The 18,636-nt window shown below is 38.8% G+C and overlaps 1 protein-coding gene across 5 annotated transcripts in view; it reads right to left on the bottom strand.

Moving 5' to 3' along the window:
- PDK1 (pyruvate dehydrogenase kinase 1) overlaps window positions 1-3,516 on the bottom strand; it is a 251,531-nt gene extending 248,015 nt beyond the window's left edge. For 4 of the 5 annotated variants that reach the window (XR_008400113.1, XM_053698444.1, XM_053698445.1 and 1 more), the window contains exon 1: window positions 2,994-3,514. Coding sequence is in view for 4 of the 5 variants with exons in the window: in XM_053698444.1 (XP_053554419.1) it covers window positions 2,994-3,111 (118 nt within the window). In the remaining variant the exon portion in view is untranslated. Of the gene's footprint in view, window positions 1-2,993 lie in introns of all 5 variants that reach the window. The other variant, XM_053698443.1, reaches the window with a different exon arrangement.
- Between the last annotated feature and the right edge of the window lie 15,120 nt (window positions 3,517-18,636).

The raw sequence follows: 18,636 nt of genomic DNA, 5'->3' as shown, positions 1-18,636 counted from the left end.
TGAAAAAAAGAGGATAGGCAATTTACGTAAGTGGATTTGCGGTATTTCCAAGTCTGGCCAAAAAAGTCTGCGGTACACCTGTACCTGCAAGACTCGTAATACCAACGGGCGTTAAAAAGCAGCGTTAGGACCGGCCAAAGCTGCTTTTTAAGCCTAACACACAACTCGTAATATAGCCCTATATTTCTTCATTCTTTTGATTGAAGAGATGTTAAACAGTCTGTTTCATTGTTCTACTAAAAAAGTACTAAGCAGTGGGTAACACTTAATAGAAATCATTAAAATATGTATAATTTATCATTTTAAAAGTTTACCTTTTGTTTCTTATTTTTAACTTCATTTGTGCAGCGTCCATTACTTCATGTCACAGCCCTACAGGGACACTGGGGCCATTGCAGGAAAAAACGTATAGCGTGGTGTCCTAAAACTTCTAGAGTAAGATGAGCTGCTTTAGTATTCAGATAATGCTAGAGACACTAAAGGGGTCAATTTATCAAGTTCCATACGGAGCAGACTGCTGCTCCATAACCTGTCCGCCTGCTCCGAGGCGTCGGACAGAAATCAACCCAATCCAATACGATCAGGTTGATTGACACCCCCTGCTAGCGGCCGATTGGCCGCGAATCTGCAGGGGGCGGCATTGCACCAGCAGTTCACAAAAACTGCTGGTGCAATGATAAATGCAGACAGCGTATACTGTCGGTATTTATCGATGTGGGGCGGACATGATACGCTACATTGTATCATGTCCGTCCGCACTATAATAAATAGACCCCTAAGTCTGTTTTGCTCATACTCAGAAGTAGCAGAATGTCTACTCCAAAATGTTTATTGTTTAAAAAGATATATAGTCCCTTTATTACCCATTCCCCAGTTTTTCACAGACAACATGGTTATATTAATAAACCTTTAACCTCTGTGATTACCTTTTAGGTAAGCCTCTTTTGTCAGCCCCTTGATAACATGGCTATTTATTTATTAGTGACTTTCATTTTAGCCAATTAGTGCAGTGTCATGCACAACTCCATGGGAGAGAGCACAACGTTATCTATATGGCCCACATGGATTAACAGTCTCTTGTAAAAAGCTAATAAAAAAACATGTGATAAGAGGCTGTCTGTAGTGGCTTAGAAACAGGCAGAAATGTTATAAAGTATATTAATGTAACAATGTTGGTTGTGCAAAGCTGGAGAATGGGTAGTAAAGGAGTTATTTATCTTTTTTAAACAATAACAATTTTGGGGTTGACTGTCCCTTTAAAGGGGTATGAAACCCACATTTTTTCTTTCATGATTCACAAAGAACATACATTTTAAACAACTTTCCAATTTATTTCTATTGTCTAATTTGTTTCATTCTCTTGATATCCTTTGATAAAAAGCATATCTAAATAGGCTTGGTAGCTGCTGATTGGTAGCTGCACATAGATGCCTCATGTGATTGCTCACCCATGTGAATTGCTATTTCTTCAACAAAGGATACCTAAAGAATTAAACAAATTAGATAAAAGAAGTTGGAATGTTATTTTAAACTGTATTGTCTATCTGAATCATGAAAGAAAAAAATTTGGTTTTCATGTTCCTTTAAGGTCCAAAAAATGTATGCTTCCTTATCTCCCTGTGAGCAGGGGCTACAATGAGAAATTTGTAGTGCTCATTATGCAAGAAAAGTTGTTTGCTGTATGTTTACTTTGATTTAACATATTTATTTTTTACTATAAGAGCACTCTTTACTTTCCTTTTAAAAAGCATATCTATGTAGGCTCAGGAGCAGCAATGTACTACTGGGTGCTAGCTGATGATTGGTGGCTGCACATATATGCCTCTTGTCACTGGCTCACCCATTGAGTTCAGCTAGCTCTCTAGTACATTGCTGGTTATTCAACAAAGGAAACCAAGAGACTGAAGCAAATGTTATTAAATAATAGAAGTTGTTTAAAATTGTATGCTCTATCTGAATCATTTAACAAATGTTAGGGGGTTATCTCCTTTTAAACTGTAACATTTCTATTCATTAGAACTGGAAATACACACTGCAGACTTATAAATGCTTACCCTGCTACATATATGCCCCTAATTGGCTTCAGCAGACACCATCTGCAAACCAATGCAGTAAATACTAACATAATGATGATGGCTACAGAAGCAAACCTGTACTGGAGCCTCAAAATACTGAAAATGGTTGGTGGAGTTTGGCTATTTGAAAACAATTGCAGAAAACAAATTGCTAAATTGTTTAGAAACATTTAGACTTGGCTAATATGTTATTCTACAGCAGGACAAAAAAAATGGATTTTAATTACAAGATGTTTAGTATCTCTTTAACTTCCTTGGCTCCTTTTTGATCTACATACAAAAGGATTTATTTTGACCAAAACAGCAACTGTCAACTAAGGCCTTAAAACTATTACAACAGCATGGAAATGATAAAGAACCAATTACAGGTTGTAATGGAAGCTGTGAGAGACTATTACCTTAAGCACTGACAACAGAAAATTAATTTTGCAAAGGATCTATCCACTCAGTTAAGAAAGATCAAACCCAGCATTGGGACATGAGACGTGATTTTATTTCTGGGCCTACCCTCGTATGCTCTTGTAGAAAGGTGAATAGAATAAAATAAAATACCAAACGTGAAAGATAAACCGTATAGAAATGAATTAGAAAGATTCCTTTTGAAATTTTACTATCACAAAAGTTTAAATTTTGACTTCCATGTTTATGTTCAAATATTTTTTAACCCTGCATATAGGGTCTATTATGAATGTGGCTGACATAAAAAAAAGACATACAATATAAATAAAATCTATTTCCAGTTTTTTTCTCTCTGCGTTTGTTTTACATATGCTGCTTACGTTGTTTTAGGCAACATTCAGCACAATAAAAATAGGGCAATTGTGCAACTCAAACCACATTAAACGACAGGTACAAAAAAGACAGGAGAACAGAGACTGACGGATTTCAACTGAATGACACTTGACCCATTCAACTCACCAAAATCTAGGAATTGTTTCATAGACAGGGGGGACGGGGAAAACTTCGAATAAAAATCCACCAGGTTCGGGGTGCTTGTGAGAGGGGCACCACGCATCAGGGCCCATAGGAGACGCATTTTGGGCAAGTCTTGAGTCCTTTTGCTGATCACTGATGCTGGGATACAGATATGCACATCACTCTAATTAGCACACTCAGTTAAAGCTCCATTCCCTTTGATGTACAATATTAACCCTTTCAATTGCACAGTCTGTTATCGCTGCTTAATATCTCTGTGCCTTATTGCCCGTTCCTATGTCCTCTTCGGGACAAGTATACATCTTCCAATCAACCACGTTTACTTCTAGTCTGAACCAATCACAAAGGCGAAAACAAGCACTGGAGGCGTGTCTTTAGCATAAACAACCGGAGCCATGGTTATGTGTGTTAACCGTTTAACTTCACGACCATTTTTTGCAAAGCATTTGGTCTATAGCTCTGTGCAGACTTGTTATAGAATGTGCGGTTAAAGTCAAGGTTGAGGAGTAAAAAAGCACAACAGAGACAGCGTCACCTAGTGTGCGGGAGCTCGCTTTGCGCGTAGTTTCGTTTTCGAATGTCATTGTCAAATACATTAGTGTGCTCGTGCCGCGGGTAAAAGTAAAGTTCGAATTGTCCATATACTTGCAATGTTTAAAAAAGTGACCCTTTAATCACATTGCAATATATTGTTTATACAGAATTATTTCCAGTTTGGAAGCGTATAGGCATACATTCCCAGTGGGATGTGTATGTGTAGAAGTTGATTTCTATGTCAACTATTTCAGTGGTAAGTTGGTAACTGAACTTTTCTGTGCAAAATAATACAAACAAGCTTAGAAAATGAAGTATAACATTGATACATACTTAGCAAATATAGGGCTCCATTCCTGTTGTGAACTGGTGGTAACATAAACGACCTCCATAGACTTTAATGGACTTCTCGCCAGTTTAGAACAATAATGTAAACTAACTAACCCAGTGATTTGCAACCTTTTTTTTTGCCGTGGCACACTTTTTTACATTAAAAAATCCTGTGGCCACCATCCCAAAATTTTACAAAATCACACAACATACATACATACACTGTACTGTCATGCCATGCCTCCTACAAACTATACATGACATATTTACATTCATTCACAAACAATCATAAAGTTTGTCTGTGAATGAATGTCAATTTCATGCTTGTTGTAAATGATGCCTGATGAGCCTGTCACATACCTCCCAATATTTCAAAATTTGAAAGAGGGACACCCCGCACTGTTGTCAGTCTGCCGCGGCACACCTGAGTTTTGATCGCTATAGGGAAATTAACGAACGCAACAAAAGTGGCGTTATTTAATCCCCTGTAGCGCTGCCATTACAAGTTTAAAAAAAAAAACAGGCTTGTGCATGCGATATGGTTGCGCTGAGCTCCATACCGCACCAAAAACAAGCTCTGATTTGACGTGCTCGTGCACGCTTTTCCCATAGACATCACTGGGGAGAGCGGGTTAGAAAAAACCTAACACCTGCGATCACGGAAAGAAAAGCTGTGTAATGCAGCCCCATTGATGTCTACGGGGAAAAAGAAAATACGGTTTAAACCTAACACCCTAACATAAACCCTACGTCTAAACACCCCTAATCTGCTACAGTTATTAACCCCTAATCTGCCGATCCCGGTGTTGCCGCCACCTAAGTAAAGGTATTAACCCCTAATCTGCCGCTCCCGATATCGCCGCCACTATACGAAAGTTATTAACCCCTATTCCGCGGCACCCCAACATCGCCCACACTATAATAAATTTATCAACACCTATACCGCCGCTCCCCAACATCGCCGCAACTAAATAAAGCTATTAACTCCTAAACCTCTGGCCTCCCACATCACTACCACTAAATAAACCTATTAACCCCTAAACCGCCAGCCCCCCACATCGCAACAACCTAAATTAAACTATTAACCCCTAATCCTAACGTAACCCTAACACCCCCTAACTTTAACATAATTAAAATAGAGCTAAATTAAACTTACAATTATTAACTAAACCTATTAACCCCTTAACCGCCAGCCCCCCACATCGTAACAACCTAAATTAAACTATTAACCCCTACACCTAAACCTACCCCTAACCCTAACACCCCCTAACTTTAACATAATTAAAATAGATCTAATACCTACAACTAAATACATACTTACCTGTGAAATAAAACCTAAGCTAGCTACAATATAACTAATAGTTAATAATTATTTCACAGGTAAGTTTGTATTTATTTTAACTATGTAGACTATTTAGTAAATAGTTATTAACTATTTACTAGCTACCTAGTTAAAATAAATACAAACTTACCTGTGAAATAAAACCTAAGCTGCCTTACACTAAAACCTACCATTACAAAAAATAACAAACGCTAAAATTTCATTAGCTCTCATCCTATTGGCTGATTTGAACAGCCAATAGGATTTCAGTAATTTTCTCATCCTATTGGTTGATTTAAATTTCCAAAATCAGCCAATAGAAATGCAAGGGTTGCCATCTTGAATCGTGTACCTTGCACTGAAAAATCAGTGTACGGCGGCGACCGTATGAAGAGGATGCTCCGCACCGGATATCTTCAGGATGGACCCGCACTGCGCCGCCGGGATAAAGATAGAAGATGCCGCCTGGATGAAGATAGAAGAGGCCGCTTGGATGAAGACTACTCGCCACCTAGATGAGGACTTCGCCGCCTGGATGAAGATAGAAGAGGCCGCCTGCATGAGGACTTCACTGCCTGGATGAAGATCGTTTAAGCGGGACTACAAAAACTGTAAGTGGATCTTTGGGGGTTAGTGATAGGTTTTTTTTAAGGGATTTTTTGGGTGGTTTTTTTTTTTAGTTTAGGGTTTGGGCTTTTCGTGGGCAAAGCAAAAGAGCTTAATGTCCTTTTAAGGGCAATGGGTAGATTTGGTTTTTGTTAGAGTTAGGTTTTTTTATTTTGGGGGGTTGGTTGGGTGGTGGGTTTTACTGTTGGGGGGGTCTTTGTATTTTTTTTTACAGGTAAAAGAGCTGTTTAACTTAAGACAATCCCCTTCAAAATGCCCTTTTAAGGGCTATTGGTAGTTTATTGTAGGCTAGTTTTTTTTTATTTTGGGTTGGCTTTTTTTTATTTTGATAGGGCTATTAGATTAGGTGTAATTCTTTTTTATTTTGGATAATTTTGTTTGTTATTTTTTCTTAATTTAGTGTTTGTTATTTTTTATAATTTAGTATTTTTTATTTTTTGTAATTAGATAGTTTGTAATTTTTAGAGTACTGTTAGGATTTCTTTAATGTGTATTTTAATTGAATTGGTAGTTAGTTTAATTTTAGGTTAATACTTATATTATTTTAATTGTTAGTTTAAACTTAGTTTTTTTAATTTGACAGGTAGCTTTTAATTTAATTTAAGATATGGAAATTGTAATTTTTATCTAAAGTTAGGGGGGCTGTTAGGTTTAGGGGTTACTAGTTTAAATTAGTTTATTGCGATGTGGGGGCTTTTGGTTTAGGGGTTAATAGTTTAATTTAGTATATTTTGTTGTGGGGGCTTGTGGTTTTGGGGTTAGTAGGTTTATTATAGTGACGGGGGTGTAGAGCTTAATAACTTTAGTATAGTGGGGGTGATGTGGGCGGACGGCAGATTAGGGGTTAATATTTAAATAGTGTTTCCAATGCGGGAGGGTGGCAGTTTAGGGGTTAATAACTTTATTACAGTGGTGACGATGTCGGGGAGCGGCAGAATAGGGGTTAATAAATTTTATTAGTGGCGGCGATGTCAGGAGCGGCAGATTAGGAATTAATAAATTTCGTATAGATTTTTGCGATGCTGGAGGGCCTCGGTTTAGGGGTTAATAGGTAGTTTATAGGTATTTAGTGTACTTTGTAGCAGTTTAGTTATGAGTTTTATGTAACAGTTTTGTAGCGTAAAACTCATAACTACTGCATTTTGATTGCAAAACAGATCTTGTCGTTATAGGCTGCAACACAAGCTTTTTAGCCTCACAGGCTAAAAGGCTTGCCGTACAGCTGTACCGAAAAGACTTGTAATGGCTGCAGTGCTGTTTTAACGCTGAAATGGCCATTTTTTTCAGAGTTAAAACACGAACGCAAAACTCGTAATCTAGGTGATTGTTATTAAAACACGATAAACTGCACCAAGCGGTGCTAGTTCACCTATTAGTAATATGATTGTCATTCCACTGGACCCAACCTGGTACCCGTTGAGCCTGTTAAATCACTACTTCCACCTGGCTGGAATTATTAAAGAGACACTGAACTCAAATTTTTTCTTTTCTTTCATGATTCAGATAGAGCATGACATTTTTAGCAACTTTCTAATTCACTCCTATTATCAATTTTTCTTTGTTCTATTGCTATCTTTATTTTAAAAGTAGGAATGTAAATCTTAGCAGCCAGCCCATTTTAGGTTTAGCACCATAGATAGCACTTGCTTATTGGAGGCTTACATTTACCCACCAATAAGCAAGCATAACCCAGGTTCTCAAACCAAAAATGGGCCGGCTCCTATGCATCACATTCCTGCTTTTTAAATAAAGATAGCAAGAAAACGAAGAAAAATTGATAATAGGAGTAAATTAGAAAGTTGCTTAAAATTTGGGTTTAGTGTCCCTTTAAGGTGAACCCTATCCCTCCAAATAGAATTTCCCTTGACCCACCTCCTTAAAATATGGATGATGGGCCACTGATCCACCTATCCTCCTAATAAAAGACCCAATCAGACCTTCTTTCTGCTTCTATCTAACCTAACATAGTCCCATGCTGACCTCCACACCAGCCTGGGAATAATTTCAGATCAAACACTTCTCAAATTAGGGTATAAGTCCTGCAACCCCCACAAGTCTCTTTTAATCTTCCTGACTAACTCCTGCTGGGACATAAATCCCAAATCCTTGCCACCAGCGTCCACTATCAGTACATCTGGATGCGGAAATTGTTTACAATAATCCTGTGGAACATCGTAACTGTAGGTTGTTGTTTTTTTTGCTGCACTTCTGGCCCAGTAGATGGAGGAATGCCCCATCACCCAAATCCTTTTTAGACCTATAATACAAAATAGAGATAATATGGGGGAAATCCCCTACCTCACACTCTCAACTCAGGGCGAATATAACCCTGATAACTCACAGAACCCCATCTCCCTATATGTTTAACTACTTTCTCACTAAAACCAATCACAGATGCCTCTGTAGCAGCTTCAATCCGGAAAGAGTGTGATCCAAACTCAGAAGGATCCAAGCCCACTCTTTCCAGAGCTTTTGGAACTGGGACAAGAAACTCCCATTCTGATGAATAAATAATGGGCCTTCCTGCTGAGGCCGTAAAAACTAAAGAATTCTAACAAACATTAGCAGGGACAAACTTTCCGACCACTGGGAAAAAGAGCCACACTCATTCCTTTTCCACACTGATCGGTTTTGCTCCTTCTCAAAATTATTTCCACCCTTGACTCAGACGCCACAACATAATTTTAAACCTCCTGGAACCCGCCGGTTCCCGCTTACCAATTCCGAAATATGGAATGCTCCAAAAAATGCCAAAATAAAGGCCGTACGGAACAGACTAATTTCAAAAGGGGATGAACAAATCCCAGACAAGACTGTCAAAAGCCAACCCAAAAGTGAAAAGGTAATAGGCCTTCTACCATCAACACACCTCCCATTCTTCTTCAAACCATTCAAGACCTGCCTAACCCAAAATACCTTGGTCACATCAGTCAAACCCAATAACTTAAACCTTAAAGCCGAAGTAGACAATTCCTATCCATAGCCACTGAGGATAAGCCTATTCGACCCCAGTGCATATCCATTCTAACAACCACCCCACAAGATAATTTTTTTCTTGCAAACACCCATACCAGACAACCATTCTTCCCACTCGCTCTAAACTCTGGAATAAGCTGACCAAGTACCAGGGAATAAAGATTCCCTCACCAATCCAACCAATCCTCCATCCCAACCCTCCACAGCTGCTCCGGACACTGGCGCCCAACTGCATCAGGTTGTGGTGCCAATTCTCGAAACTGCTGCCACTGGAAACGAGATAAAGCATCAGCGATTGAGTTACTCGAACCAGGTATATGTTTTGCCCTAACAGACACATTCATTTTCAAACACTTTAGGACCAATAACCTTATCAAACGTATCACAGGAAGTGAGGAAGCTGAAAGACTGTTCAATGCAGACACAACCCCCATCTTATCCATATAAAAAAGGACCGACTTATTCATTAAATCCTCCTCTCAAACAAACATAGCTACTATGATCGAAAAAAGTTCCATATTAACAATGTTTTCAGTCAGGCCATCAAAAGCCCATGATTCCGGCCAAGCAGCCGCACACCAATGCCCTTGGAAATAGGCTCCAAAACCGTGTCCACCAGCAGCATCAGTCACCAAATTCAACTCTTCGTTCGAAACCCTGTTTTTCTGGAACAAAGCCGACCCGTTAAACTTACCCAGGAACCTCACCCATACCAGGAGATCATTCTTATGCTCCCTTGATAACCACATTAAATGATGAGGCTGCACAACCCAAGCACTGGCTCTGGCTAGTCTTCTACATAAAATCCTCCCAATGGGGATAATCCTATACACAAAATTCAGCTTACCAAAAAGAGACGGGATATCCCGCAAATTTACTTTAGATACCACCAGAAAACGCTGAATCATGCCCACCAAATCAGATATTTTTTCTGGGGGGAGTCTGTGCCATTCTTTCGGAGTCAATGGTAATACCTAAAAAATTAAGGGCCATAACCGGACCTTCACACTTTTCATGAACAATGGGCATACCAAATTCCCTCGCAACCCGATAGCACACATCTCACAAAATTACACAAACCTGGGACCCTGCCGGACCTACAAACAAAAAATCGTTGAGGTAGTAATCCTGACTGGACACGAACAACCCATTCCAAAAATGTGCTGAAGCACTTAAATAAAGAACACGAGATGGAGCACCCCATGGGCAGGCACAGGTCTACATAATAGTAACCATTGAAATAGCAGCCCAACAAATGCTGGGACGTAGGGTGAACCATCAGGAGCCGGAAAGCCGCCTTAATGTCAATTTTTGCAAGCAGGGCCAAATGCCCCGCTTCCTTCACCATACTTATAGCCAGATCAAAAGAAGCATAAGATACCGATAGCATTTCTTCCGGAATACCATCGTTCAATGATCCCCTTTTTGGGAAAGATAGGTGGTGGATTATTCTAAACTTTCCCGGTTGCTTCTTAGGAACAATCCCCAGTGGAGAAATCCACAAGTTTGAGATAGGTGGATACTCAAAAGGACCAGCCTTACGCCCCACAGAAACCTCCTTCTCAAGTTTTTCCTGAACCACCCCGGGCCATTGACTCGCTGATTTTAGATTACCTTTGAAATCAACCCCCCCAGAAGACGGAATCATGAAATGGAACTCAAACCCATGCAACAATAATGAAGCTTTTTCCCTACACCCCAGTCTTTTAGTGTATCTGGCGAGCTACCATTCCATCGTGCTTACCCTCAATGGGGTTGCTCCCTTTTTCGGACAGCTCAAGGTTCTCTCCTGCTTTGCCTTTACGGAACACTTATATCTAAATTTGCATGAGGCCCCCCACTTACATACTTTTTCGTTAAAGGCGAAACAGAAGCATTTTTTAGGTGTCGCCGACAATCCTCCAGAGGATTGGCTAGCCGGCCCCCGCCCGAAAGGGCTGTGCCAACCATAGGGGTGTCATAATTTTGAGTCACAGCTCCATGTCCCTATCATCCCATTTCATGTCCGGCTTTACTGACAATCGCTGTCTAAATTTCTCATCATAGGCCCACCAGGCCATGCCCCCGTAGGTCCTCTGTGCAGCAGCTATCTCAATGAGATAGCAAAAAAAGCTCTGCGCCTTCGTCAGGAAATTTGCCTGCCAACACGCTGGCATAGATGACAAAAGCCTGAAACCAATTTGTGAAGGTCTTAGGAAACTTCCTGTACCCTTTCTTAAGTTCCTCTTCTTCTTTTTTAGCTGAATCTTTTTTGAAAACTCCGGCATCCAAGTCAAATCAAATCAGCCAATAGCATTTAAGCAGCTCTCATTCCTATTGGCTGATTCGAATCAGCCAATAGGATTTTAGCAGCCCTTATTCCTATTGGCTGATTTTTTTTTTCAGCCAATTGGAATGCAATGGTACCCCCTGTATAAAAGGGGTACTTTGCATTTGAATCCTCAGTGTGTGGCGGACAATCGCAGTAAGAGGACTTCCACATTGGATCGATGGACCTTGTTAGAGTTTGTTAGGTACTGTTTAAATATGTCTATGACAACAGTATTCCTATGAGATTGATAAGGGTTTTGTTGTTGGCTAAGTATTCCAGTAAAGGATTTTACAGTAACACCTAGTACTTTTATATATGCCAAGTCGTTATAGTTGAGTAATGAAATATTGGATATATCACACAAACTATACCGTGGCAAGAGTAACAGATAAATACATAAGATAAACTTTACTGTCAGATAATGAATACTGAGGTAACTTGATATTTGAAACGATAAATCACAGAATATGTAATTGAGGTAGGTAAAGTTAATCAGACCTGTGAATAATGTCCCGGAGTAGCTGAGTTCCCCTTGCTTTGTTTAGTAAGTGATACTCTGTATGGAACCGGGAGTGAAATCAAACAGGAGCGTGGAGAGCCGCATAGAGCTGACAGGCAGGGAGAGATGCACAGGTCTGCCTCTGATGACGTCACAGCTATCGAGTGCGGCTCTCACTCAGGCTGGTTAGGGAGAAGTGAAGCTGCACCTGTAACAAAATCCGGAAAGTGTAGAATCTACCTTACAGGTTAGTAAGCAACTTTAGGTTTCCAAGTAAATGAGTAGTTAGGCTGATTTCCAAGAGAACTGAGCTTAATCTCTGTAGTGGTCTGTGTACACAGTGTTAAGGTTTAGAACTCAATAAAGCAGCACTGATTCTTAGAGGGTGGTGCCTTAAATAGGCAAAAGGCTTAAAGGGACAGAGAGGTAACGTTTAACCCTTACAGACCTCCACCTCCGCACATCGACCGCTCTGCCTCCACAGGGATGAAGAAGATGCCGGTCCCGCGATTGATGAAGATGGATCCGCCTGGATGAAGATAGAGCTGCTGGGATGAAGATCGTTCAAGTTGGACTTCAGCAACTGTGAGTACCTAGAGAGGGGTTAGTGTTAGGTTTTTTTACGTTTTTTTTGGTGGGGGGTTTTTTAGATTATGGTTTGGGTTTGTCTTAAAAGAGCTGAATGTCCTTTTAAGGGCAAGAAAAAGAGCTGAATGCCCTTTTAAGGGCAATGCCCATACAAATGCCCTTTTCAGGGCAATGGGTAATTTTTTTTTTTTTTTAAAGTTAGGTTTTTTTTTATTTTGTGGGTATGGGGGGGGGTCGGGGTTTGTAACGTTAGGGGGTGTTTTTTTTATTTTTTAGAAAAAGAGCTGATTTCTTTAGGGCAATGCCCTACAAAAGGCCCTTTTAAGGGCTATTGGTAGTTTATTATAGATTAGGGTTCATTTATTTCGGTGAGTTTTTTTTTAAATGGGGTATTAGAATAGGAATTATTTATATTATTTTGAATAATTTGTTTGTTATTTTGTGTAATATTCTTTTTTTCTTTTTGGGGTGTTTTTTACACCCATACAAATGCCCTTTTCAGGGCAATGGGTAGATTAGGTTTTACTTTATTTTTATTTTGTGGGTTTGGGGGGTGGGGGTTGTATACTGTTAGTGGGGGTTTGTTTTTGTTTTGTAGGAAAAAAGCCGATTTCTTTAGGGCATTGCCTTACAAAGGCCCTTGTAAGGGCCTAGAAAAGGCCCCTTTAAGGGACCTTGGTAGTTTATTATAGATTAGGGTTTTTTATTTTTTTTTATTTTTTTTTTAAACAGGGTATTAGAATAGGAATAATTTTTATTGTTTTGGATAATTTTGTTTTGTTATTTTTTGTAATGGTAGGTTTTTTATTTTTGTAATGTTAGGTTTTAGTGTACGGCAGCTTAGGTTTTATTTCACAGGTAAGTTTGTAATTATTTTAACTATGTAGTTAGTAAATAGTTAATAACTATTTACTAGCTAGTCTACCTAGTTAAAATAAATACAAACTTACCTGTGAAATAAAAACCATTAGTTATATTGTAACTAGCTTAGGTTTCATTTTTGTTTCACAGGTAAGTTTGTTTTTAGTTTTAAATAAGTATTATTTAGTTAATAATTGTAACTTTAATTTAACTCTATTTTAATTATGTTAGGGGGTGTTAGGTTTAGGGTTAGGCTTACGGTTAGAGTTAGGTTTAGAGTAAAGTTTAGGGGTTAATATAGTTTAATTTAGGTTGTTGCAATGTGGGGAGCTGGCGGTTTAGGGGTTAAAAGGTTTATTTAGTGGTAGTGATGTGGGAGGCCAGAGGTTTAGGGGTTAATAACTTTTAGTGGTGGCGATGTCGGGGAGCGGTGAATATCTTTATTATAGTGTGGGGGGTGTTGGGGCATAGGGGTTAATAACTTTATTATAGTTGCTGTGATATCGGGAGCGGAAGATTATGGGTTAATAGATTTATTTTGGTGGCTGCGATATCGGGAGCGGCAGATTAGGGGTTAATAACATTATGTAGGTGTCGGCAATGTCGGGGGCGGCAGATTAGGAGTGTTTAGACGTGGGATTTATGTTAGGGTGTTAGGTCTAAATGTAACTTTTTTTTCCCCAAAGAGATCAATGGGACTGCGTTACGGAGCTTTTCATTCCGCGATCGCAGATGTTAGTTTTTTCTTAACACTCTCTCCCCATTGATGTTTATAGGGAAAGTGTGCACGAGCACGTCAAAGCAGCGCTTGTATTTTGTGCGGTTTAGAGTTCAACGCAACCATATCACACGCACAAGGCGACTTTTCAAAAACTCGTAATGGCAGCGCTATGGAGGGTGAAATAACCCAAGTTTTGTTGCGTTCGTTTCGCACCCTCTATAGCGCAAAACTTGTAATCTAGGTGATTGTTTTTATTGGATACATGACATGCTGACACACTGCCATTTACTGCTGAGTAGTAGTAGACACATTTATTCACTGACATAATCACTGACAAAGTCACAGTTGTGACTCACTTTTTGCTGACACTGACAGAACAATAATAATATGAATACCCTGCTGGATGTATTACTTTTGTGACCACCGGAGAGAAAAAAAACTATACAGAGATTGCGAATAAAGTGCTCTTCTACAGTTAGGTATTACAGTCAGGTAGTCTTTACGAAAAAAAACATCTTGTTCCCCTGTACTTTTTTCTTCAGTTTGCTGAGAATGTAATAGTGGATTATGGATTTTCTTCAATTTAACGTAAGATGAAACCTGTGTTAAAAATGGAGGAAGGGGGCATGGTGGCAGCCATTCTACAGCCAATATAGGATGAAATCACAGGAACATGCATTTGAAGGACACCAGGGGGAAGCACCAGAGTCAGCCATGCTATTGTTATTTTTATATGGAGTAAGGAAGGATGTTTCCTAAAGGCAATTTATTTTTTTATGCTAAAAAAATATATTGTTTTAAATCATAATTACGTTTCATAGGGATTTTGATGTCCATTCAAAATTGTTATAAACACTTCTTTTTCCTAAACACTCTTCAAAGTGTTGTTGCTTTTATTTATTTTTATTTTTAATATACATTTTATAATCTCTTTCTGACCAGGATAAAATCTAGGTCACTGATAAATATTAGGCACAAACATTAACCCTTTAAGGACCGAGGATTTTCCCAGATTCCATGCTTAATTGGCACCAGCAATTTTGACACTTTTGTTAACTATTGGTTTCACCATAATTATCTGATCTCTTGTTAAGTGCACCCACACACAAACAATTACAATTTTGACATGTATTTTACAGACATGACAAGTCCTATTATTGTAAAATCTGCATATTTGCATGTTTTAATGCGGCCGTACCCCCAATATAAATCTTAACCTGGTTCTTGGCCACTTATAGGCTGACATTTCAGTGCTGCCAATTTCAGATTCCAGACCTGTAGTTTTGACAGATTAATTTGCTTGGCTCATGTCTCATTTGGAGCACTTAAGATCCCAAATAAGTCCCATCATGGTATACCATTTGAAAAAATAGACATTCAAGGCTTACTACATATGGGGTATAGTAAGACTATCCATGTTGTCATTTCACCACCAATAGCTGATTAATTAAAGTGGAAGCATGTTTGCCCTGTGTTTTATTCACTGGCACACATTTTGGTTGTGAATTTTACAAACGTGACATGTCCATGTACTTTAAAACCCACATATTTGCATTTTATGACTCCTCCCGAGTACAGTAGTACCCCCAATGTACTTTGACATTTTTCTGGGCACTTTACAGTTCCTCCAGTGTAAAGCAGTTCCCCCAATGTACACCTTAACCTGGTTGTTTGACACTTATAGGGTGGCATGTATAATTTGGAGTTCTCCAGAAGGCCCCAGACCCAAAGTTCATTCATGGCATGCTCCCCGAGTATAGCAGTACCAATGTAAACCTTCACCTAGTTCTTGGGCACCTATAGGGTGACATTTCAGTGCAGCCCATTTCAGATTCCAGGCCTGTAATTTTGCCAGATTAATTTACTGGGCCCATGTATCATTTGGAGTGCTTCAGAAACCCCCGGACTCAAATCAGGACCATCATGGTATGCTCCCCTTGACTATATTGGTACCCCAATATACACCTTGATCTGGTTTTGGGTCAATTATAGGGGGGGAATTCTAAATTCCTAAACAGCTACCACGGCAGCACGACTATGAGGGGAGTCAGGACAGTATTAGATTGTATCTGTCCTATTACCCTTACTGGAGCATACTCGGGAGTGCCTTTAGGGCTTCACTTTTTGCAGTTAGGAAAATTTTAAAAATAAAGGGCCAGTTTATGAGGGGACCGCAAACGTTTGCACGCAAGCAATATTGGGTTTTGGCATAACAAGTTAAATGCGATTGCCTGAGTGCAATTGTGATTTATGCTAGATTGATTACTGAGTCCTCAGAGCTGTGGTTAACTTTTTTGTGAAAAAAATAGTGTCACAAAACACATCGAAAATACATTACAAAGTACACTTACACTTATAATAACACCATCTAATAAAAATGATTCCAAAAACATATATTCCACACAAAAGTTATCAGGGATATATATATGAGATCTAAGGTGTTAGAAAAAAAGGGCTTTAGTATTGAGGTACATACATATACATCTCTAAAGATATATGACCTACCTCTGATAAAGAAGTTTGCATACTTCGAAATGCGTAAGGATGCTTTTTAGGTGTTGTACCCGGCATTTTAAGGATTTTATCTATCTCTCCACGTGAACTCTATCTGGTACCGGAGTTTGGCGCAAGAGATCAGCTCTAGTTTGAACGGACATTGTTACTTCTAGAACCTTACTGATACCTCATGCAGATTGTGAGTGCATATCTGTGTTTTTATGGCCATAGGCCTTGATTAAACAGTACATGCTATGTTGGTTTCCTTTGTTTTTTCTCCAACTTTATGAGGTTCTTATGGATTGATTACAACTACAGACAGCAGCAGGAGAGATCCAGGGAGACGAGTTTGCTTCAACCTGTCCTAAACATCCGCTGTGGAACAAATTTCCTACCCAGAGTCGTTGAAACTTACCTCATACGATTGGGGGTATTTCTTGTGAGTAGCCTGGCTGTCTTTTGAAACAGCGTCTTTTACTTTTTGCTACGTTGTTGAATTTCTATATAGTTTTCTGCGAGTGTCTAGAGTATCTACAGTGTTCAAAATACATGGTGTATACTACTGTGCTTTTGCTTCTTTGTTTCAAAATTCATTGTTATTGTGCTTTTATTATAATACGGTGCTCAGCTTATGTTTGCTTCGTGAAAGAATATATTTCTTTGTTACGTGTTTTACAGTTAAGCAAGGGCTCAATAGCTTTAATTTTTGTACTTTCCAGCTGCATCCTTACATACATTATATTTCCCCTCTGTAGGCGACTCCTAGGTTTTTCTCTGCCAGACGCCTGACAGTTAAAAACATCAAAATCTTGCTTTGGTGTATACATATATGTCTATATATGTGTACATATGTATTTATGTATTTATATGTGTATATATGTATTTACAGACATAAATACACATATAAACACATAAATACATGTGTATACATATACAGACATGTAAAGAAGTGTAATAGAGCACTTTGGAGTTAAGTACATGAAAACATGTAAAAACATATTTATGCAATATCCATATTCAATAAAGGTTTTAACTATGTATTTACTGTAAATAATTGACATTCCAATGTTCTGCACATAGCAGAACATGGTCTATGTATTTATAAATAGATATTCATATATATATGAATATCTGTATATATATGTATATATCTATACCTATATATAATGTATAATGTATAATGTGTTATATAGCTATAAATATATATTGTACCAAAATGCTATCAGATATATATGAAAATATGTATTTCTGAGTAAATAGAACATATTCTGCAATGTGAAGCGCATTGGAATGTGAAATATTTATATTTTCATGTCGGGTTAGTGCACATGAGATTATGCAAACGGGTTTGCACGCGAGTGAGGTGTTTTTTTCCACATTTGTTTTCTTCATTGACTTATAACGCGAGTGGATTCATTTTTTACTTTCAACTTGTATTACCAGCACAAACCCGACACGTGCCAAAAATTTACTTCTAGTGCAATTAGCGCTATAGCGAAAATGCTAAATAACGCTCCACTTATAATCTAGCACAAAGGGCGCTATCCTTCTTCCAATACCAGGTGCTTTATGAGCCAAAATCCTTGCTATGATCGGGAGCTGAAATTGCAGGAAGCTGCATATTTTCCCAGGATTGTTGTTTTTTTTTTTTTTTTTTTAAACAATATACGAATTATATGTTGCAACTTTCATCATATAAATTCCAACCTTTGTATATCAAAGGAGGTATGGAAGAAGACGGCACTCCAGATCGGTAAAACGTACAGTTTATTTTATTCTTAAAAACAGCAACACTCAACAATGATACAGGATCCCTATGACTAAGTACCGCAGGCACAAAACGCATCAAGACCCTCCCCTCCGTCCATGATGTATCATTATTGAGTGTTGCTGCTTTTAAGAATCAAATAAACTAAGTTTTACCGGACCGGAGTGCCATCTTCTTCCATACCTCCATTGTACTACGGCTGGCTAAGCCTTTTCCTATTGGATGTGCACCACTCTGGTTTGTGACATTGCATGTTTGCGCCACACTGTTTGCTTGGATAGCACCGCTGTGTTTTGCTTACCCACGTTTGTTGTTTGCCTCCTCGGGCTTGGAGCGACATCTTCCCCCACATACCTTCATTACTTTGAATATCAAACCCTGTCTTCCTCATAGCGAGGTAAGGCTGCAGTAATTGATCAACACCCTACATGTGTTTATTATCCTTTTTGTCCCTAAATTTTACTGCCAACAGGTCCTCCTGGCGCAAAGTGCAGGTTGCCCTCTTTTTTAAATGTGTATCAGCCAATTCCTTTGGGACCCCCTTGCAATTTTCCCTTATCATCTCACAGGCCAAGGTGTCCAAACAATAAAGA

The sequence above is a fragment of the Bombina bombina genome, chromosome 1 (assembly GCF_027579735.1).
Source record: "Bombina bombina isolate aBomBom1 chromosome 1, aBomBom1.pri, whole genome shotgun sequence".
Classification (NCBI taxonomy): Eukaryota; Metazoa; Chordata; class Amphibia; order Anura; family Bombinatoridae; genus Bombina; species Bombina bombina.
Note: the sequence above shows the minus strand (reverse complement) of the source record. Positions and strands in the feature narration are given on the sequence as shown.